General features: G+C 49.4%; 2 protein-coding genes across 4 annotated transcripts; one reads left to right on the top strand and one right to left on the bottom strand.

Moving 5' to 3' along the window:
* The first annotated feature begins 60 nt into the window (after positions 1-60).
* On the top strand, positions 61-22,127 carry LOC6505823 (histone-lysine N-methyltransferase trithorax). 3 transcript variants are annotated; one of them, XM_014905321.3, is made up of 9 exons: positions 61-690; positions 6,518-6,956; positions 8,206-9,320; positions 10,162-11,371; positions 11,428-11,640; positions 11,703-19,929; positions 19,994-20,127; positions 20,200-20,375; positions 20,432-22,127. In XM_014905321.3, exons 3-9 carry the CDS (start codon positions 8,328-8,330, stop codon positions 20,603-20,605), a joined length of 11,127 nt encoding a protein of 3,708 aa, XP_014760807.1. In that variant the 5' UTR covers positions 61-690; positions 6,518-6,956; positions 8,206-8,327; the 3' UTR covers positions 20,606-22,127. The 3 variants fall into 3 exon arrangements, with proteins under 3 accessions (XP_014760807.1, XP_001964436.1, XP_014760808.1); XM_001964400.4 differs by lacking the exon at positions 6,518-6,956; XM_014905322.3 differs by lacking the exons at positions 6,518-6,956; positions 8,206-9,320.
* A 53-nt stretch (positions 22,128-22,180) lies between these two features.
* LOC6505697 lies at positions 22,181-23,087 on the bottom strand. The gene has a single exon (XM_001964401.4). It carries the CDS (start codon positions 23,085-23,087, stop codon positions 22,227-22,229), a length of 861 nt encoding a protein of 286 aa, XP_001964437.1. The 3' UTR covers positions 22,181-22,226.
* Between the last annotated feature and the right edge of the window lie 26 nt (positions 23,088-23,113).

The following is a 23,113-nucleotide window of genomic DNA, read 5'->3' as shown; positions in this document are numbered from 1 at the left end:
GCGAGAGGGATAACGACTGTGAACAGGGTGACTGTGGCAAGCGAATGTACAGGGCGACTAAGACACAACTGTTTCCAAACATTCACAAAGTTGGTCACACTGTAAAATAAATCTTCTCGCTCGGTCGCTGCTCGCCTTTATTTCCGTAAAAAGGGCCAAAAATGTGGAAAATAATTGATAAACTGGCGTGAAAAGTGTGTACGAATGTCGTGTGCAGTGTCTGGATATGAAATCACATCGAATTCGTAACGCGAAACTGCCAAAAAGAGTGAAAATCGGTTGCTGCAAACCTGATTTGTGAAGAAGAAGCAGGCATTTTTTCATCGTCGTAAAACACGTACATACAGACACTCGCACTCACACACACACACGCACATGTGCGCAACTATATATGTATATACGAAACGCGCGGGCGCGAGAGCGGGACAACGCGAGGGAGAGCGGCGAATGTGAAAGCCAAAGCAAAAACCAAGAAACAAGTGAACGAAAATAAAAACGAAAATCGCAATTCTCTCTTGCACCCCTGTGTGTTTATTGTGGAAAATACTAGTGTTTTTCGTGTGTTTTGTGCCGTTATAGTGCGAAATGAGCCCCCAGTGCGGATTATTGGCATTATTCGTGGGCTGAGTGACAAATGCAACCCCCGAATCCCGAATCTGAGGCTGAATCTGGATATTAGCTCGACAAAAGGTAATTAAAAGATCGTGCGATAAAAGGCGTCGCCGGTTGGGCCGATGAGTCAATCCGCCGTCTATATGCGAGTGTATATGGCAGCTATTGATTCGGAATGCACCCGGAGATATGTACCTTGCCTAATCACACTCACACTACAGTACACACTCACACCATAACACTTTCATCTTTGTACCTCATTTCCATATATACCCCCCATCACCCACCATCCATTTGTAGCTGAACACTAACCCTTGTAGACTAGACCTCTAGACAGTAGTTTAGATTGTTGTTTTGGACAGATATCGACGCCCGCCAGCGCCAGCAAGTGTCGTTAATTATTCACTCGATAATGCAAATTAGGCTGCACAACCAATACTGTTAGTTTATGGCCCACGCCGAGATTGCCATCTACAGTGAGGCCTCGCTATGTAGCATATAGATTAGTCAAATAAGATAGCTGTCAGCCAGCTACTCCTATTGCTTTCTAATACTATTGTTTTGTAGAACTGGCTGGCCAGCGGAGATTTCCATTAGCTACCGCCCGTAAATCGAACGGTAAATGACGGGCAGCCACTCCCACACAGCCACACGGCAAACAATAACAAGACAGCGCCGATAAATAAATCTAATGTGTAGCCAGTTAATTGCTTTTGTTGTCGCCTCGTTCTAAATCGCATTCAGCCGCTCTGCCGCTCTCTCTGGCCAGCGCTCACATGGCCAAGAGAGTAGTGTGTTGAAACTCTTAATAAATTATACAATAAAACGAAAAACGATCTCAGCAGCAGTAGCAGCGGCCAAATCGATAACCGTCCCTGATGCTGCGATGAATAATTACAAAATAAATATTTTTATACATAGGCTGGGGCACAAGCTAGCGCCATTTTTTGCTGCTTTTGTTTTTATTGTTATTTCTTATTGTTATTGTTATTGTTATTGTTGCCATCGGAAGGCAAATTCGGAATCTGGTGGTGTGCGTGTGTGTTAGTGCTTTTGCTTGTATTTGTGGGAAACTACGCGCCAAATAACATTGAGGCGCAAAATGAGTAATTGCGCATATTAAAATTCGCCTTTCGAAAACTCGGCCCATTTGACGGAAAGCCACTGAGCCGTAAGCTAATGTGCGAGATCTTGAATGGGGAGTGGGACATGAAATGGAAGTGGGAATGGGAATGGGGATGGCAATGCAATGGAATAAATGGCAAATGCATTGCATTTTCACGCTCGAATAGGCATTGCAACTCATCAAGCTTGTTTTTTTTTTTTTTTATCTAAATCTTGAATGTATCTGGAGGAATTCAATGTCCAGATTTGCATTTCAGAGGCATCCTGTTTTCGAAAACTATTGTTGTTTACACTCTAGAACAGGGGTGCCCAAGCACTGCTTATGACAGAGCAAATTCCAATACCTATGCACAAAAGCACAAATACATATGAGCGATAGTTTTTTTTTTTTTTCTATCGTATCACTGAAAAAAATTTTTGTAACATTTTCAACAGAAAAAAAAAAAAAAATTATTTCGGATAATTGAGAATTAATTTTAGGATTATAATTATTTTCAATATGCTCAATTATTTTTCGAATTTTTTTTACTGCGCTTCCATATCGGCTTGTGACGCAGATACTTTAGCATAGCATTTAATAAAATGCCTTTCCAAATTAATTTTTTTGTTTCCGCTTATTATTATATTACATATAATACATTGCTGCTCGCAAAGAAAATTTTCGGCAAAGAAAAAATTCATCGTTCCAAAGTCAACCATTCTGTCCAAAACCTCAACAAGAAGTGATTTCTTGCAGTGAAAAGTTTTCGGCAATCCAACAACAAAATGCCAAAAAAGTGTTGAAACTGTTTAAGTGTTATTAAACTAAGAAAAATTGTTATTGTAATTTGCCTTGCCTATACTGGGAGCAGCACACGTATATGATTTTGCTCTACCCATATGACAGAGCAATCCAACAACAAAGGAGGAACGAGAGCAATGGGACTGGGCATCCCTGCTCTAGAAGGAAAGACGAAAAACACCCCCGAAAACTATTTAAATAGAGTTCCCTGTGTTAGTTCCACATATTTGTTCTGCCAACCAAAATATTATTTTGTATTGTTAGCAGTCAACGGTACTTACGATGCGTATGAATGGAGTGGGAGATGGCGAGGGGGAGGGGGAGGCTGTGCAGCAGCTGCCAACTGGGTTGCCTTTATTTTACTTTTGAAACCACCACCACAGCACCGCCACCACCACCACCACCGCCATCACCATCGACACTACCACCACCACAAAACAGATGTCCACGCTCGCACACACCCGCAAATTGGCGAGTGTTGCTGCCTGTTCGTTCGTGTTTCGTGGCAAATTGGACATCGAATCTGCGAGCTGCGAACAGAGCTCCCAATGCTCATTCATGCTACGAAGACATCCGAACTACTTTGCACCCACACACACACGCACCTTGGGCAAATTATTGGCGCGCACATTTTTCATTTTTCACCTTTAGCTGCCGCTGCTCGGCTGCTCAGCTCCTCTGCTCTGCTCTGCTCCTCTGCTGCGTGTTTTGATTTACGAAAACCAATACAAACAAACACCCCCGCGTGGGCTCTCCGGCGCTTGGGGGCTCTCCGGCTCTCTTCTCATTGCTGCCAGGTGCTCTCATTTGTTGCTTCACTGGCTTTCTCTTCGCTCTTCGCTCTCCGCTCTCTTGTCGCCCTGTCGTTGGAGGCATTTTTGCATAATTTCATATAAATTTGCATATTTTATGGGCGACTTTGATTTTTTCTCAACTTGTCAATCGTGTTTGTAAGTAAACACAGTGGAGGTGAAATAAATATGGATTACAGGCGTTATAACTATTCCAATTGGATTATTAACCAAAACCGGTTCCAAACTAATTTAATAAAGTGTATCAGGCAGTTTCGCTCCTACCGTCTTGGCCGCAAGTGTTCATCTGTCAATCCTTCTGTCGGTATGCAGATAGTTGTCTATTCGGCAGCTGTGAGGTTACCTGGCTTCGCATCTCTCTCCCCCAATTCCCAATTCCTAATTCCCATTCCCACCCTGCCGCCCACTGCCACCGCCGCGCAATCACTCCCTCTCTCTCTCCGCTCTCGCGTGCTTGACTTTAATCTTCTCAATTACTCGCAATTTGCAAGTTTTGTGCGCGACTCGGCTCTTTGGCGGTTATTGGCATGCAGTGCGAACGAGATGGGTGTACCGCGGGCCTGGAGAGCGGTGGGTGGAGAAAGAGAGCACCCATAATTGTCGGCTGGAGGAGCACCAGAGAGCGAGTAATTAGGTGTCACTTTTAATCAATTAACCAATTAAAACCCAAATTTCCCTATTATCCGCTTCTTGTGAGTGGACAAAGGGAGTGCAGAGATGGTTAACGAAGAGAATTAACGGAATTATGAGTGGGGCTTGAATGAAATCTCTCCCTTAGTACATAATTTTTTTAACCGTTATGTAATTATTTAAATAAAACACATAAATAAACTCTTGGTCAGTTGGCATAACCTCTTGGCATTCATTCTTCTTGTATCTGTATCTGCGCCTGTTTTGATTTCTTAATCTTTTCACCATAATTGATGGCAATTAAATAAAAGGTGTGCGAGTGAGTGCCCGCGTTTCTCGTTCTCTCGCATGTCTGCCCCTGCCCCTGCCCCCTAACCACGCCGCGCCCTCGTCGTATTATTCGTCGTGTTTACTCGGCTGTCTGTCGATTTCGAGATGATGACGATGCATTCGAGTTTTGAATTGGCCAGGCCAGTTTTGGTCCGCTCCTCTCTGATCCATCCGCTCTGCTGGAATGGAGGCTGACCCTTTCGAGACCCCTCTTGTAGCGCCGTACCTTCTTGGGTGTTATTTTCAAAAGGCTTTCGGATGATTTGCTTTCGAAAGTCATTTAAAAAAGGCTATTCATCATTTATTGTCAGAAAAAGAAAAAGAGTTCCCACAATTTTTATGAAAATGTGTTCCAATATCTGAAGCACTTATCAGGTATCTGTGGGTATATTTTCTGATTTTAAAAGAGAGATACATATGCGTCTGCAGTGTTTCTTTCGTTTGCGGCACATAATTAAAGCGATTTAGTTAATTGATGTCAGCACACTGGCATAGCGTAGCTGGCATTCAGCAGCTGTCGGCGGCAGTGGTGGGCATGGGTATCTGCCAGATACGTTTTGTGTGCAATTTGTTGACGAGTGTTTTGTGATTGTTTCTTGCCTGTCGGCTGTGCCGACTGTGTCGGCTGTGACGGCTGGGCCCCTCCCCCCAGGGGTATTAAATTGTTGACAATTGTTTTGAGCTTGAGCGAATTAACCTTTAGTTTGTTATGTCATGCTATTTGCCCAGTCTTTATATTTGCTGCTAAACAGCCACTAAAACGGATACGAGAGATACAAATCGATAGTCATCAGTCAAATAATAGTTTCAAAACAGATTAATTATTATTTATGAGTTTCTGTAAACATGGATAATAGAGTCTCCCTTACAAACAGTATAAACAAGATGATCCGACCTCCCAGACAGCACTTTATGGAGCCGCAAATCACTTGTATCTTTCAAAGATTAAAATTGCAATCAAGTGCGCTTAGCACCCCATCGATTCCGAATGCAAATCACCAATATTCATCACCAATATTCATATTCATATTCAGTGCTTAATTCGCGGCAAAGCGACTCCGCGGCAATTAGTGTAATCGCTGTGCAAATACGGAGGAGTGTTGTCCAATTAAGCCCGGCTCATTCCCAGTATTAGTTCCAGCCTCAGCCTCAGTCCCGTGCTTACATCATGCCATTAACATCAGAAACAAAAACCAAAGCAAAGACGATATAAAATAAAACGAAAACGGGGAAAATCGACAAATAAAATCACAAATCGCAAACAACTGGAGACTGGGACAGGCCAAGTTACAGTGGGTGGGACTCGAGAAAAGGGGGATAAATTCTTAAACTGATCTAAAAATTATTACCTTATTATGAGTACATTATTTTATAAACTAAATGAAAATAAAATGAAATATTTAGCTAGATAGCTGTCTATATCTGATGGCATTTTTAAGAATTAAATTCAACTTCCTATGCAATCAAAATTTTGTCATCGGGAAGTGCCTCCAGTAGTCCCACTGTGCGGCAGGCTGGCTTGCATGTGTGTGCAACTAAATTAACTTGCTGGGAGCATTGCAGTTGCAGTACAGTTGACAAGATTGACTAACTAACGAGGCAGGCAGCCGAGTAAACCAGGTAAACTAACTGCTGCCAAACACCTTTGAGTGGAAACAAGAGGCGAAACGGAAAACAATTACGCCGCACTACTGACTCATGCCACTGTCGGCTAAGAGGGGGTGGTGGCAAAGAGGGAGGGTGGTAAAGTCTAAATGGAAAGCGCCAAACTCGAAAGTATTTTCACCTCATTCCTGCCGCTTAAGCACATGCTATGCAAACACACTAGCGGCAAGGGCAGTGGTGGCGCCAAGGGGGGAACTATTCCCAACTTCCAAATAAAACAATTTATAAAAAATATCCATTTTCACGCCAAACTGTAGTTCATAAGCACATCCCCTCATAAAATCCTGCGACGTCCCTGCACTCACTACTCCACCCACCACCCACCACCCACTGCACACTCATCCACAAACACATGCATAATCACCGCACCGTCACCCACACAAACATTGGCACACACGCTCAAACACTCGAAAAGTCAACTTTCAACTTGTTTGCCCAACTGCGACGAAGCGAACTAATAAATTTCCACTTTGTTTTTTTCCCACCCGCCCCGTTGTCCGCCCCTCTTGGATACACCACCCCCACCCCCATCCCCATTCCAACCCCTCAATTATTTTTGCAGATTCAAGACGCAGACCCTAGTGCAGCTGTGTGCGTGAAGGAGTGTGGTGGAATGGAATGGAGAACGGAATGGCAGTGATGTAGACCACCACAAGACGAAAACGAGAACCAGATGATGAGCCGCCGATGGGGATAATGATGATATAATGATAATGATCCCGATGTGGGATAGCAACAGCAAAAGCAACAACAAAAGCAACATCAAAATCAACTGCAGATGAGAGAAAAGTTAGCGCGAAAGTACAGCTATGTGGAAAACTGTGAATTCGTCGAGCAGAAACTCCCAACGCAGAAAAACTAAACGCGCAAAAAGAAGAATTTTCATCAGGCCATAAACGCGAGCAGAGAACAAAGGAAAACTGTCGTAAAAAGAGGCAGAGGAAGAGGCAGCGGCAGGAAAACCCACCACTTAATAGTGGCCCACAGCAGCAACAACAACTGTAAGAATTTCAATTTCCAGCAAACAAAAAACTCAAAAACTGAAACTGCGAGAACTGACAAAAAAACAAAGGCAATACCAGCAACAACAACAACAGCGCAAAACGAGAAAATCCTGCAAAGAAAAGAAAAAAGAAAAAGTTCAAGTCTGAAGTAGAAAAACCACTTAAAACGTCGATGACAAGCGACCCGCGCGGCAGTGGGTGCGAGCAGGACGGAATGTGGCCAAGAGAGACAACAATCGGGGCATGAGAGCCGGGGCTCGAAAAGGAGTCTGTGAGAGCGGAGCTCGTGCTACGAGCGCGAGTTTAAGGAGCAGTTGTTTTGCTTACATTTTTTTTTTGTTTTTCTTCACTAACTGCACACATTTAGTGGTAGGAACGTGGTGGTGTGAGAGCAGACATTTTGGCTTGGTTTTTACTCCAGTTTTGGCTTTAGAAGATAACAATTATAATATGAAGGTAAAAAATGACTAGAAACTGGGAGATTGGAAAACTGGGAAAAAATTTATTGTTTTCTGTAACATAATTAATAAAATTACATTTCAAAAATAAATTTTTTAAAGATTTTGAAGATTAGAACTTCATCACTCAGTAGATAGTTATATATCCTAGCATTTTCTTCAGGTATTTTTGGTTAATTATTTAGCTAATTACCCGCCACATATGCCACCACTATATGTGTCTCTGTTTACGGTCACGCAAGACGTGGCAGAGGAAGGAGCGGAACAAAGGCAGCTGCAATTGCACCTTTAATATGCCTCGCTCCTTGCACAGGAGGAAAAGAGAGCCAAGACAGGTAAACAGAGAGTGGGGGGTCGGAGAAGAAGGAGAAAGAGCGCGTTCGGCCGGGAGAGAGCAACAAAGCCTTGCTTGTCGCATTGGCCTTTGTAGTTGTAATTCGCTGTTCAAGGAGCGCGCAACGAGAAGCGCGCAAAAAATAACACACGAGACCGACCAAAGAGAGTGCCAGAAGTGAGTGGGGGGCGATGGGGTCAGGGGCGTAGTGGGCAGTGAGTGAAGAAGGAGCGAAAATAAACGAGTTGCCCCAGCAACAACAACGAGATCCAACAAAAAAAAAAGGGAGGAAAATTGACGCATTCCAAAAACCATTGCTTGTGCTAAGTGTTGTTGTTGTTGTTCGTGTTATTGTTATTGTTGTTGTGTTTTTGTCGTTACTTTGGCTAATACCGGTCTTTACGTTAGCCTCTTACTTACCCCATCCTCTCTCTCTTATACTAATGCATTGTAGTGGCAAAGAGTCGAGGACGAAACTGCTAACCAAACTCCAAACGTAAATCGAACAAAAAGGGAAACTACAAATCAAAAGCAAGCAAATGCAAACGCAAAGGCAAACGCAAAGTCAAACAAATAATGGGTCGCTCCAAGTTTCCCGGCAAACCCTCCAAGTCGATCAACCGCAAGCGGATCAGTGTCCTTCAGCTGGAGGATGATCAGCCGCAGCAACAGCCGGAAACGCAGCCGGACTCCCAACCGGACACCCAGCAACAGCAGCAGCAGCAAACAAGCTCAGGATCCGGTGCCGGGTCCCTGACTGCGCGGGAAAAGGGAAACAATTGTGATAAAGATGAGGATGACAATGCCCCGGGCGGGGCCTCCTCCACGGGCGGCAATAACGCCTCATCCTCCTCTGCATCCAGCTCGGAAAGCACTGGAAACGGGAACAGCTCTGCCTCAGGATCTAGCTCGGGCTCCACCAACGGAGGCAGTGTGAACGGTGCCAGTAGCCACAAAAATGCAGCTAATTCGGACAAGGAGCATCAGGGGGAGGCTAAGGATGGCGACAAGGGCAGAACGAAAACGGCACCCTTGGGTGGAGCAGCGTCCTTGGGTGGAAAATCTTCCAGAACATCCTCGGGATCCTCGGCTTCAGGAGCGGCGTTTGAGAAGTGCGCCGGAGGAAAAGGCGCCAAGCCACCAACTGGAACAGCATCCGGGAAATCATGTGGATCTGGCAGTGTGATTTCCATTGAAATATCTTCTGGAAAACAGTCAGAAGCGGCATCCCCACGAGCACTGGCAGGCCTATCCCCCGGAGCATCGTCTGCCTCGTCGTCGGGATTAGCCTCTCCGGGAGGCTCCTCGTCGGGATCTTTTGCGTTGAGTGCAGCCCTCCTGCGGGCCCGCAAGGGCAGCAACAAGAAGTTCAAGAACTTGAACCTGGCGAGGGCCGAGGTCATGTTGCCCTCCACTTCCAAGCTGAAGATGCAGCAGCAGCAGGAACTGAACGGCCCAGGGGCGGCGGGCAGTGGCTCCAGCTCAGCGCCCTCGCCCTCGTCGGCGGAGACAGCCGGCATGGGACTGGCGAATCCCTTTGCTGGGGAAGCGGGCGAAGATGCGGCCCTGGTAAGTTGATTTCCACCTTTCCAGCTTGTCGGTGTTGTGGCCGGTTTGTTCCCAGGTGTTGCCCCTTCATTTCTCGCTTTATTTATGAATAATTTTAAGCCGCTTTTCCCCTCCGAGTGCAGCACCAGATTTAAGTTGCGTGCAGTACACCCCGGCCCTGGCACCCTTCCTCATCCTCCAGTGCCACAGTCCGATTGCCGCAAATGTAAATAAAGAACCCCTCCAAGTTGGTTACCTATAGTTCTGGTCTGAATACCTCTTGTTGGAGAGCCGCCCCACGCCACTGGATCCATTGTTACCTGGTCGCTTACCTGCTTAATTGGCTTTTATGACGTTTAGCGCTTGCAACTCTGCCACATGTGTCTGCCGCTGGTGTCTGGGCCCCTGCTTATACTGATACTTATACTTATGCTTAGTAACTTGTTTTGCGCCACCGGTCGTCCCTTCCCCCCACATACCCGAACCACCTCACGGTGCTCCCTTCGGACCAGTGGTCCCTTTCCAAAAGCGGCACTGGCTCCTGTTCCTTTGCATGCTTCTGCGTTTCAATTTCCACACTTGAAGAAAAGATTGGTGCTAATGGATGTGATATACTAATATTCAAAAACTTACAGTCCTAACAATTTTTAATTTTAATTTATTTATTTTTTTGAGTATATTAATCAGAAGGCCTAACTAATGAGTCTGCTACTAACATCTCTCTTCCATCGCATTTATGAGCTTGTAGTTAGCGGCATGAATTATTGATTTGGTTGCAATCCCCCTCCCCTGCTCCCTTGCTTCCCCCTCGAGCTGCCACCTGAGAAACCCACTGAACCCTTTTGTTTGTGAACTCTTCCAGAAGCGCAGATTAGCCGACATGCCCCACGAAGTGGCCTCCGAAACCGCTTCCACCAGCTCCGGCTCGGCGGGAAATGATGCGGCGGCGGGAGCGACTACGACAGCGGGGGCTGGGCCATCGGGATCAGCAGCCGGATGTAGTCCCAAGCCGGGACAAGCAGCAGCGGCGACAGGGTCGGGCCCTGGCCCTGCCAAGCAAAAGAAGACGGTGACCTTCAGGAATGTGCTGGAAACGAGCGACGACAAGTCGGTGGTAAAGCGGTTCTACAACCCGGACAACCGCATACCCCTCGTCTCGATCATGAAGAAGGACTCCCTCAACCGGCCGCTGAACTATTCCCGAGGCGGCGAGTGCATCGTGCGTCCATCCATCCTGTCCAAGATACTCAACAAGAGCTCCAACATCGACAAGCTAAACTCCCTCAAATTTCGATCGGCGCCGTCTAGTTCCGGCAAGAGCTCCGAGTCCCCGAATGTTTTTGGCCTGTCCAGGGCGTTTGGGGCTCCCATGGACGAGGACGAGGAGGAGTCTGGTGGAGTCACCTTTCGCCGGAACGACTCACCGCCCGGCCAAAAAATCGACGACGACGACGACGATATGGATGAGGACGAAGATGAAGAAGAGGGCAACCTGGATGAGGAGGACAACGAGCAGGAGGACATCGACGAGGGCGTCTCCGAAAAGAGTGCTGAAACCGACCGGAATGGACGGGAATCCGAAGAGCGAGATTCCGAGGAGAAGCAGCTGGTCATGGACTCGCACTTTGTGCTGCCCAAACGGAGCACCCGCTCCTCGAGGATCATCAAACCGAACAAAAGGTTGATCGAAGACGGTGCAATCAGCAAGAAGTCTGCTCCCAGTTCCAGCGACTCCAAATCAAAGAGCCTCTTCGGAGCTCCTGCTCCTTCCACATCCTCCACGTCAGCAGCAGGCTTCAGCTCGTTCGGTAGCCTTAAATTAAATAGCAATACAAGTGGAAGTGGCAGCGGCAGTGGCAGTGGAAGCGGAAGCGGAAGCTTCGTGCTGCGACAGCCACGACTGCGATTCCAGACGGACAGCAAACCCGTACCTTTTGGCAGTGCAGCTGCCACTAAGAGCTCTTGTCCCACGTCGCCCAGTGCCATTCAAACGCCAGCTAGTTCCTTGGCAATGACCTCGTTCGGTACTCTGGCTACCTCCAGTTCAAGCCCGAACCCCAATCCTGCGGCAGGTGAGTAACTCCGTGCACAGCCCAAGAATTATGATAAACGTGATTGTGCTTTTCAGGATCAGCTGGGAGCAGTACCTGCTCTGTGTGCTCCACGTCGGTCAGCAGCAAGGAAGTAGCCCAGCCCCGCAAGTACGGAGTGGTGGCCTGTGACGTGTGCCGAAAGTTCATGTCGAAGATGACCAAGAAATCCATATCGGCCAACTCGAGTAGTCCCAATGCAGCCGGCTCATCGGGTGGACAGCAGCATCTGCAGTGCAAAGGAGCCGAAGGTAGCGTCGGCATTATTAAAAATGTGTCTCATCCATCTAATCATTTGCGTTTTTCGTTTCAGGATCAGCTTGCAGCATCCTGACGGCCAAGAGTCAGCTGAAGAACTTCAAGAAGTTGTACAAGGAACGTTGCACCGCCTGTTGGCTGAAGAAGTGCGTGAACTCGTTTCAGCTTCCAGCGGCTCATCGGAGTCGATTGAGTGCCATTCTGCCTGCGGCAATGCGGGTAGATGTCTCTTCTCGGGAGGACAAGTCTACAGAACTGCTATCCCCCACCGGAAGCATCCGATTCACGGCCCCATCTGCTCTCAGTTCGTCGTCAGTGGCTGCTTCCACGTCTGTGAAGTGGAAGTCGAGTGGCGACTCGTCCTCGAGTGCCTTGGCCTCGATCAAGTCGAATCCTTTGGCGGAAAATAATGTTACCTTTGGCAGTACTCCACTGCTGCGACCGGCTATCCTCGAAAAGCCCCTCTTCCTGAAGATCAGCAATGCAGCCGACCAAAAACTGGGAGCCAATGAGGTTGGCTGCCCAAGTCCTTCAAGAAAAGCAAAGCAGGACGAGGAGAAGGAAAAAGAAAAGGAAAAGGAGAAAGAAAAGGCTAAGGACCAGGACGTTGGCGACAAGCTACTCAGTCCCACGTTGTCGGCCTCTAAAAAGCCACCTTCGGCAGAAAACCCGATTCCAGAAGCTCAAAAAGAGGAAGCGCAGTCTTCTACAACAACCATGCAAGCTGGTACTTTGAATGGCACGTCTCAGGCCACGAACCAATCTGAAGCTAATGGAGACAGCAATCCCAACTCCAATGCTAATGCCACTTCGTCTGGGGAAACCCTGAAACGCCAGAGGATTGACCTCAAGGGGCCACGGGTGAAGCATGTGTGCAGGAGTGCCTCAATAGTTCTGGGCCAGCCACTGGCCACTTTCGGCGAAGACCAGGAGGCGGAAGAGGAGGCTGAAGTGCAGAAGGAGGCAGTCGTACCTGTGCCATCAGAAAGCTCTGCTCAGAAACCGGAGCCAGTAGTCACTGATGAGAACGATAATTGCGCCAGTTGCAAAACGCATCCTTCGGATGGATCGAACGCCAGTCAAGCTTCCGGTAGTAATCAGGGAGAGGCAAGGAAGGTTGCTCCAGCTGGCAAGGAAAATGTCACGGTGGCCAAGGCAGAACCTGCAGCACCAAGCGTTCCTGCTAAAGTGGCAACAAGAAACGCGACAGTCGCTTCCAACATGAATGTGGTGGCCACTAAGAAGCAGCGGAATGGAGACATAACCAGTAGCTCTGTGACCCAGACCTCCAATCTGTCTCAAGGAAGGAGGACCAAGGAGCAGCGCCAGCAGCGCACGCTGATATCAATCGATTTTTGGGAAAACTACGATCCCGCAGAGGTTTGCCAAACGGGCTTCGGCCTCATTGTGACCGAAACAGTGGCCCAGAGAGCTCTGTGCTTTCTTTGCGGCTCCACGGGCTTGGACCCCCTCATTTTTTGTGCCTGCTGCTGTGAACCGTACCATCAGTATTGTGTCCAGGATGAGTACAACCTGAAGCACAGCTCGTTCGAGGAGACCACTCTGATGGGCAGTCTGCTGGAGACATCAGTGACCGCCGTCGGGTCTTCATCTTCCCTGAATCAACTGACTCAGCGCCTGAACTGGCTGTGTCCGCGCTGCACCGTTTGCTACACCTGCAACATGTCCTCCGGGTCGAAGGTGAAGTGCCAAAAGTGCCAGAAGAACTACCACAGCACGTGTCTGGGCACCAGCAAGCGTCTGCTGGGCGCCGACCGCCCACTGATCTGTGTGAACTGCCTGAAGTGCAAGTCCTGCTCGACGACGAAAGTGTCCAAGTTTGTGGGCAATCTTCCGATGTGTACAAATTGCTTCAAGCTGCGCAAGAAGGGTAACTTCTGCCCGATTTGCCAAAAGTGCTACGACGACAACGACTTCGATCTGAAAATGATGGAGTGCGGCGACTGCCGGCAGTGGGTGCATTCTAAGTGCGAGGGCCTCAGCGACGAGCAGTACAACCTGCTCAGCACCTTGCCGGAGTCCATAGAGTTTATATGCAAGAAATGCGCCCGGAGAAACGAGAGTTCCAAGATGAAGGCCGAGGAATGGCGACAGGCTGTGATGGAGGAGTTCAAAGTCAGTCTGTACAGTGTTCTAAAGCTGCTCAGCAAGTCGCGGCAGGCGTGTGCTCTGCTGAAGCTCAGTCCTCGCAAGAAATTGAGGTGCACCTGCGGAGCCGCCGGAAAACTTCAGCCCAAAGCTCTGCAGTTCAGCAGTGGATCGGACAACGGGTTGGGCAGCGATGGCGAATCTCAGAACAGCGACGATGTGTACGAGTTCAAGGAGCAGCAGCAACGGAATATGAATCAAAACAAATCCCGGGTGGGGAAGTCTCTGTCCTGCTCCTGTCAGCAACCGATCAGCCAGCCGCAGTCCTTCAGCTTGGTGGACATTAAGCAGAAGATTGCCAACAACTCGTATGTTTCCTTGGCGGAGTTCAACTACGACATGAGCCGAGTGATTCAGCAGAGCAATTGCGACGAGCTGGACATCGCCTACAAGGAGCTTTTGAGCGAGCAGTTCCCATGGTTCCAGAACGAGACGAAGGCCTGTACGGATGCTTTGGAGGAGGACATGTTCGAGTCCTGTGCCGGAGGCAACTACGAAGACTTGCCAGATGGTGCAGGAGGATCTTCTGTCTACAACGATCACTCCACCTCGCAGGGAGAGTCCCGTTCCGGAGTGCTAGACATTCCCATCGAGGAAGTGGACGACCTGGGCAGCTGCGGGATTAAGATGCGATTGGACTCAAGGGTCTGTCTATTTTGTCGGAAGAGCGGCGAGGGCCTCTCCGGAGAAGAGGCGCGACTGCTGTATTGCGGTCACGATTGCTGGGTGCACACGAATTGCGCCATGTGGTCGGCTGAGGTCTTCGAGGAGATCGACGGCTCGCTGCAGAACGTCCACAGTGCGGTAGCCAGAGGAAGGATGATCAAGTGCACCGTGTGCGGTAATCGGGGCGCCACGGTGGGCTGCAATGTGAGGTCCTGTGGCGAGCACTATCACTATCCCTGCGCACGGAGCATTGAGTGCGCCTTCCTCACGGACAAGTCCATGTACTGTCCAACGCATGCCAAAAACGGTAACGCCCTGAAGGCCAACGGCTCCCCAAGTGTCACCTACGAGTCCAACTTCGAGGTGTCCCGTCCCGTTTACGTGGAGTTGGACAGGAAACGGAAGAAGTTGATAGAGCCGGTGCGCGTTCAATTTCATATAGGCTCCTTGGAAGTCCGCCAGCTGGGAACCATAGTGCCCCGATTCTCCGACTCCTATGAGGCGGTGGTGCCCATCAACTTCCTCTGCAGCCGCCTGTATTGGTCCTCAAAAGAGCCGTGGAAAATAGTGGAGTACACGGTGCGCACGACAATCCAGAACAGCAGCTCCTCGACTTTGACTGCGTTGGATGTGGGCAGAAACTACACCGTGGACCACAGCAATCCGAATGGCAAGGAGGTGCAATTGGGACTCGCGCAAATCGCACGATGGCACAGCACTTTGGCTAGGAGCGATCTTCTCGAAAGCAATGGAACCGATTGGAACGGCGACTTTGCCAACCAGAACTCGTGTGTTCCACCGGATGAGAACACGGAGGAGGAGCCCCAACAGCAGGCCGACTTGCTGCCGCCCGAAATCAAAGATGCCATATTCGAAGATCTCCCCCATGAAATACTCGACGGCATTTCCATGCTGGACATATTCATGTACGATGACTTGGCCGACAAAAGCGACTTGTTTGCCATCAGCGAGCAGTCCAAGGACGGCACGCAGGCCATGACTTCCCACCAGGCTCAGAGTCAGCAGGGCCAGCAAGCGGGAGGCGGGAGTGTCAGCATCTGCGATGAGGACACACGGAACTCGAATACGAGCCTGGGAAATGCATGGCCGGCGAGCAATCCCGTGGAGGACGCTATGCTGTCCGCGGCTCGTAACTCCAGTCAGGTTCAGATGCTCAAAACCCTGGCCTGGCCGAAGTTGGATGGAAATTGTGCCATGGCAACAGCGATAAAGCGAAGGAAGCTCTCCAAAAACCTGGCCGAGGGCGTTATCCTCACCCTGAGCAGTCAGCAGCGCAGCAAGAAGGAGATGGCCACGGTAGCTGGTGTCTCCCGGAGGCAGTCCATCAGTGAAACATCCACAGAGGCTTCGAGTTCGAGCTCCGTGAGAAGCAAAAGCTTCACATGGAGCGCAGCGAAGCGGTACTTCGAAAAGAGCGAGGGTCGCGAGGAAGCGGCAAAGATGCGGATCATGCAGATGGACGGGGTGGATGACTCGATCACCGAGTACCGCATCATCGCAGATGGCAACCTGTCCACAGCTCAATTCACGGGTCAGTTGAAGTGCGAGAGATGCCAGTGCACGTATAGGAACTACGACGCCTTCCAGAGGCATTTGCCCGGCTGTGAGCCCGCGATGTCCACCAATGATACCGAATCGGAGGTGAACGCGACTGGAACAACCACCAACGCCACTCATCTGAGCGCAGAGAGCTTGAATGAGCTCCAGAAGCAGCTCTTGGCGAATGCCGGTGGCTTGAATTATCTGCAAACCGCTGCAGCTGCCACGACCTTCCCTCAGGTTCAGAGCTTGGGGTCACTGGGCCAGTTTGGCCTGCAGGGACTGCAGCCCCTTCAGTTGCAGCCGCAGTCTCTTGGCAATGGCTTCTTCCTCTCCCAACCCAATCCCGCCCCCAGCCAGTCGAACGGTACGGAAGAGCTGCAGATTTACGCCAATTCGCTGCAAAGCTTGGCCGCCAATCTTGGCGGAGGATTTACTTTGGCCCAGCCCACGGTGACGGCTGCACCGCAGCCCCAATTGATCGCAGTATCGACAAACCCCGATGGCACCCAGCAGTTCATCCAGATCCCTCAGACCACGGCTCCCGCGGCCACCTACCAAACGCTTCAGGCCACAAACACGGACAAGAAGATAGTGCTTCCCCTGTCCACAGCGGGAAAACCGCTGAAAACAGTGGCCACCAAGGCGGCACAACAGGCAGCTGCCAAGCAGAAGCAGCTCAAGTCCGGACACCAGGTGAAGCCCATCCAAGCCAAACTGCAACCACATCCCCAGCAGCAGGCGACGCAAGTGCAACAGGCGCAACCAATCACAGTGATGGGTCAAAATCTGCTGCAGCCGCAGTTGCTCTTCCAGAGCAGCGCGCAGGCGCAGACTCCTCAACTAATTCTCCCCCAGACACAGCCGCAGAATATCATCTCATTTGTCACTGGGGACGGAAGCCAGGGACAGCCGCTGCAGTATATATCCATACCGACTGGAGGAGAATACAAGCCGCAGCCGCAACCCACAGCCACCCCTACTTTCCTGACCACGGCAGCTCCCGGAGCCGGAGCCACCTTCCTGCAAACGGATGCCAGTGGTAACCTTATGTTGACCACAGCTCCAACGAATTCCGGACTGCAAATGCTGACAGCTGCGCCCCTGCAATCACAGCCTCAGGTGATTGGGACCCTCATCCAGCCCCAGACGCTTCAGCTGAGCGGAGCGACGGATGGCAGCCAGCCAGGAGCAAGCCAGCAGTCCCTTATTCTGGGGGGAACGTCTGGTGGTGGAACCACTGGCCTGGAGTTTGCCACAACAACGCCCCAAGTGATCCTGGCCACGCAACCGATGTATTACGGGTTGGAAACCATTGTGCAGAACACTGTGATGTCTTCGCAGCAGTTTGTGTCCACTGCGATGCCGGGAGTTCTGAGCCAGAATGCCAGTTTCTCGGCAACCACTACGCAAGTATTCCAGGCGAGCAAAATTGAGCCAATCGTGGATCTGCCCGCCGGGTACGTGGTGCTCAACAACCCAACGGATGGGACGGGCGCTGGCACGTTCCTGAATGCAGCCAGTGTGCTGCAGCAGCAGCAATCGCAGGATGATCTTCTCCAGAATGCCAACTTCCAGTTTCAGGCAGTGCCCTCGTCGTCCTCATCCGCCACATTGGATTACTCGGCTCCGCTGGTCGTCACGGCCAAAATACCGCCTGTGACTCAAATGAAGCGAGCGAACAGTAACGCCGGTAAGGCGGCTGGCGTGTCGGGGGTGAGCAAGGTGCCGCCGCAGGTGGTCAACAAGGTGCTGCCCACTAGCATTGCCGCTCAGCAGTCCCAGGTGCAGCTGAAGAACACCACCTCTGGCAACTTGAAGCATACGGTTAAGGGCAAGGCGGTGTCTCAAACGGGAACCAATTGCGGAGCTCCACCTAGCATTGCGTCGAAGCCGTTGCAGAAGAAGACCAACCTGATAAGACCCATCCACAAGCTGGAGGTGAAGCCGAAGGTGATGAAGCCGGCGCCCAAGGTGCACGTCCAGAATCATGCCATATTGCAACAACAACAGCAACAGCAGACCGTGCCACAGCAACAGCCCGCGGCCCCAAAGATCACAATAACTCAGCAAAGGATTCCCGTGCAGACCCAACAACAGCAACCTCAGCCCACGCAGTTGCTGCAGATTTCCCAACCACTTCATCAGCAGCCCCAGCCAGTGCATGTGCCACAGCAGCAGTTGCAAGTCCAAGTGCAACCTTCGATGCCCATAATAACCATTGCTGAAGCTCCGGCTCTGCAAACGCAGTTCGTAATAGATCAACAGGAGCTGGTGAACCAGCAGGAGATGGTTAACCGAGCACAGCATTTCGCCGGCAGTAGCACCAGCAACTCCTTGCCCACCAATGTGGTGAACCCCCTCCAGCAACAAGCTCCTCCCACAACAAACATCTCCACGACACGGCCAACCAACAGAGTCTTGCCAATGCAGCAGCGCCAGGATCCGAATCCTCCCACTATCGAGAGCCCAGTGATGCCATCGCCTACGCCTCCGAAGCCCCTCGAGCAGCAGGTGATTCAGCAGATCACCAGCGCCAGTGCTCCCAAGTGCTACATGCCGAAAACTGTGTCGCCCATCTACGAAGCGGAACTGAAAACGGTCACCGGACTGGACAGCATTGTGCCCTCGAACGTTGACTGCGAGATCATGGAGCAACCGGTAACCGAGTCCATCTACACAGAGGGTCTATATGAGAAGCACTCTCCGTCGGACGCCAAAACAGAGCAGCTCATCATCCAACAGCAGCAAAGGGAACAACTTACCCAGCACCTGGCCAACAACAGTTTCCTGCTCGAAAAGCATACATTTGAAGTGGATGCCATGGACACGGACTCCTACAGGGACGACGATCTCGAGGACGAGGACGACGAGGAGGACGACTTCAGCCTGAAGATGGCCGCTTCGGTTGGAAACGACCATGAGATGTCGGACACTGAAGAGCCGGCTGTGAAGGATAAGATCAGCAAGATTCTGGACAATCTGACCAATGATGATTGCGCCGACTCGATAGCTACAGCAACCACCGCGGAGGTGGAGGCCAGTGCTGCAGGCTATCAGCAGATGGTGGAGGACGTTCTGGCAACCACGGCAGCTGCTTCGTCTGCTCCCACCGAGGAGTTTGAAGGTACTTTGGAGACAGCAGCGGTGGAAGCAGCTGCGAGTTACATCAATGAAATGGCCGAAGCCCATGTACTGGAATTGAAACAACTTGAAAACGGGGTGGAGCTGGAACTGACCAGGAGAAAGGGTGAGCCCCAGAAGCAGGAATCGGTTGCCAAGCAGCAAGTGAAAGTTCCAACGGCAGCTGCTCCGGAGCCACCACCGCCTATACGAGAACCTAAAAAGATCAGTGGGCCCCATCTGCTCTACGAGATTCAGAGCGAAGATGGTTTCACCTACAAGTCCAGTTCGATTTCCGAGATATGGGAAAAGGTTTTCGAAGCCGTGCAAGTGGCCAGGCGGGCGCACGGGCTCACTCCCCTACCGGAAGGACCCCTGGCGGACATGGGTGGCATCCAAATGATCGGACTGAAGACCAATGCCCTCAAGTACCTAATCGAACAACTGCCAGGAGTGGAAAAGTGCTCGAAGTACACGCCAAAGTACCACAAACGAAACGGCAATGTATCCACAGCGGCAAATGCCGGACATGGAGGGAGCACGGGCGGTGGCAACGCATCCTTGGCCAGTAACGGAGACCCGCAAGCGCTGCTCGACTATGGATCAGACCAGGATGAGTTGCAGGAGAACGCCTTCGAGTGCGCCCGCTGCGAACCGTATTCCAGTCGCAGCGACTACGACATGTTCAGTTGGCTGGCCTCCAGACATCGGAAGCAACCCATCCAGGTGTTTGTTCAGCCCTCGGATAGCGAACTGGTGCCCAGGTACATCCCTTTTGTACTATTGAAACTCTGAAACATTTACTTATTCCGAAATTTTCGATTGCAGACGGGGAACTGGCAGCAATCTTCCCATGGCCATGAAGTACCGCACCCTGAAGGAGACTTACAAGGATTACGTTGGGGTCTTCCGGTCGCACATTCACGGACGCGGACTGTACTGCACCAAGGACATTGAAGCAGGTAAATAAATGAGTCTTGAAGATTATGTAAGTGTAAACATTTTGTTTCAATTTTTGTTTTTGTTTCAATAAGGCGAAATGGTGATCGAATATGCCGGAGAGCTGATTCGCTCGACTCTGACCGACAAACGGGAGCGTTACTATGACAGTCGCGGCATTGGATGCTACATGTTCAAGATTGACGACAACCTGGTTGTGGATGCCACCATGCGCGGCAATGCGGCCCGTTTCATCAATCACTCCTGTGAGGTGAGTACTTATTTTTAATGCCTTCCGAGTTTTTTTTCCAAATGTGTGTCTTCCAGCCGAATTGCTACTCGAAAGTCGTGGACATTTTGGGCCACAAACACATCATAATCTTCGCACTGCGTCGAATTGTGCAGGGCGAGGAGCTCACCTACGACTACAAATTCCCCTTCGAGGAAGAGAAGATACCCTGCTCATGTGGCTCCAAGCGTTGTCGGAAGTACTTAAATTAGTAAGGGAAGGCAGAAAAAGGATGGGCGCTGGGAGCTTCATCCTTAAAGAATGGGATGGCGTAATTTATTGGAATAGAAAGTAATATTGGGGTTATAATGTGCAACTTGGCAAGGTTCAATGGTGCTCAAGATTGAAAAGAGCTAGATTTTAACGCTGTACAGATATTCGTAGGCTTTTAATTTGTATCTTAAAATGTGATCCGTCTATCCTAAAACATAATTTGTCTAATTTTTATTTTCAGAAAGTTTTTAATTTCCTTAAAGTTCTTTAAAACTTTTTGATAAAAAGAAACTGAAACGCAAAGTTGCTCTGAAACCCAAAAAATTACTTTCCACTCCAATAATTCATTGTCTAATAAAGAAAAATATGAGAAGAATTGAGAAATCACACGGATTGTGAAATGAAACACTTGTAGTTAACGGTTATTTCGATCTATTTTTGGTCAATCGTGATACTTTCATTTTATACCCCAATACGTCTTAAGTAGTTGATAAATAAGAGTTAAACAGTTGATATTATTCTGTATCGTATATCCAGAAGGAAAAGAAACAAAACAGCACATATTAGGCAACGAAAGCAAGCAGACTCCGAGCGATCCGATCGGATGAAAATAACAGAAACTCGATGACGTCAGTATTCAGGGGGAGTAAAATTAATTGTATATTGAATATGTTACGTATTAGCTACTTACCACATACGAATAACGCAAATCAGTTAGCAACCTAGACTAAGGCTCCACAGATTCTATACATAACGGATAGTACTACCACTAAGCTGATAGGGATAGAAGTTGTTGGGCTTAGGCGAGTGAGGGATGAGAAGCGATGGGAGACATTAAAAACGATTACTTACAGGGGCTTGTGTTAGAATGTAAATATAATGCTTATGGATTACAAATATCTATATTATAATATGCCTAAAGTCTAAACCATAAGATACATGAATTGTATAAGAGAAACTATTTTATGTAGAGGTCTGCGTATTTATGTTTGTTAACAATTAACCTACTGACTAATTGATTGAACTACGAATAATATCCGCAAATAATTGCTAACATATAAAAATATAAACGAGAAGGACAGAGGAGGAAACGAAGCATCACCCTTGAAATTATTAAACCATCATAACTTATAATGTACGAACTAATTCGCGCTATTGATTGTATATTTATTTTTTAAATCCTTGTTTTAAGCATGTACATGTAATTCCCTCGATCGGAGTGCAAGCATAATATTAATTTGTAATGCCTAACTTTAGGTCAGCTCCCTTGTATTCTATTAGTTTACCGATATGTATCTTTATGTTACGCTTAAGTATTTGTCCAAAATTGTAACCCCACACTCACATGTAGCAGGCAGGCAGTCAGGCGGTAGATGTATTCCTATCGGACTTGTACAGGCAAAGTTCCATAGCATTTTTGGCAGCCATTCAAGACGCGCGCACTTTTTGCACGCTGTCGAGGAATTTTATATTTTTATTCCCTAAAGAAAAAAGTTTAATAAACTACAAATTAAAATACAATGCAAGACTTTTGTTTCATTCCCTTTTTTACCAGCAACACGAACTCCTCGAACCATGCTTGTATGCAGAATGTAATATACAAATATATATAATAATAATCTAATCGGTTTTGTCGTATTCTTGCCAGGCACGTCTGTGTCTTCCGCGTTCGCACTCCGGTCGCGGCTCATTATTTGGCTCAATCCGCTGCTTGGCATCCTGTGCAGCCCGGGCCGCGTTGTTGGCCGCTTTTCTGGTCTTATCGAAGTCCGACCGGGCTTCGGCCAGTTGGCGCATCAAGACGCTCACTCGCCGCTGAGCCGCTTCCAGGAGAGCTGTTTTATCTGCCACGGATTGGGCCCACACGTTGGACACCTGCTCGGTGGTTTCCAAATTTTCCTTTGCGAGCTTCAGACCCACAGATAGCATTTTGAGCTCCTGCTGGGCCTGACGATTAGCCTTGAGAGCCAGCTGGACATTAGTTTCGGCGGTGGCCAGTTCCTGGTTCTCCTCCTGCACTACCACCTCCGCCTCGTGGACTTCAGCGTCCAGTTGGTCCAGAACCTGACTTTTCCCGTCCAAGACAGCTTCGGCGGCTTTGGCCGCAGCCGTGGCCTTGTCAGCATACTCATTCTTTATTTTTTCGGCTGCTATTTTGACGGCACTAGCCATGTCCTCGTTGGCTCTTTTGGCCTCCTTTGCGGCCTGCATGGCTATCCCGGATGCCCTTGCCTTGGCACCGCTTCCCGGTTTCGGCCTCTTCTGCTTCGTCTGGGATGACTTACCGTCTTGAGAGTGCTCGCCATCCGAACCACATCTAGCACCGGACCCTCCACCCACAAAGTTTACCAGCGGACCTGGTTCGTATGGCTGCAACCGCTTTCGTCGGATTTGTGAGCTTCGACCCGAAACGTTGGCCTCCAGCGAGATAAGCACAACGACAACGAGCCAGCACATGATCATAGGAGAGTCTATCCGCATTTTTTGTCGTAGTCTCGGACATTTTT

The sequence above is a fragment of the Drosophila ananassae genome, chromosome 2L (genome assembly GCF_017639315.1).
Source record: "Drosophila ananassae strain 14024-0371.13 chromosome 2L, ASM1763931v2, whole genome shotgun sequence".
Taxonomy (NCBI): Eukaryota; Metazoa; Arthropoda; class Insecta; order Diptera; family Drosophilidae; genus Drosophila; species Drosophila ananassae.
Note: the sequence above shows the minus strand (reverse complement) of the source record. Positions and strands in the feature narration are given on the sequence as shown.

What these genes read in the sequence shown, in the direction of transcription:
- LOC6505697 (XM_001964401.4), bottom strand. Translation starts at nt 23,087, where the DNA reads ATGCGGATAGACTCTCCTATGATCATGTGCTGGCTCGTTGTCGTTGTG.
- LOC6505823 (XM_001964400.4), top strand. Translation starts at nt 8,328, where the DNA reads ATGGGTCGCTCCAAGTTTCCCGGCAAACCCTCCAAGTCGATCAACCGC. An exon ending in GCAGTGCAAAGGAGCCGAAG is followed by an intron (nt 11,641 to 11,702) that starts GTAGCGTCGGCA and finishes TTTTCGTTTCAG; the next exon opens with GATCAGCTTGCAGCATCCTG. An exon ending in GATAGCGAACTGGTGCCCAG is followed by an intron (nt 19,930 to 19,993) that starts GTACATCCCTTT and finishes TTTCGATTGCAG; the next exon opens with ACGGGGAACTGGCAGCAATC.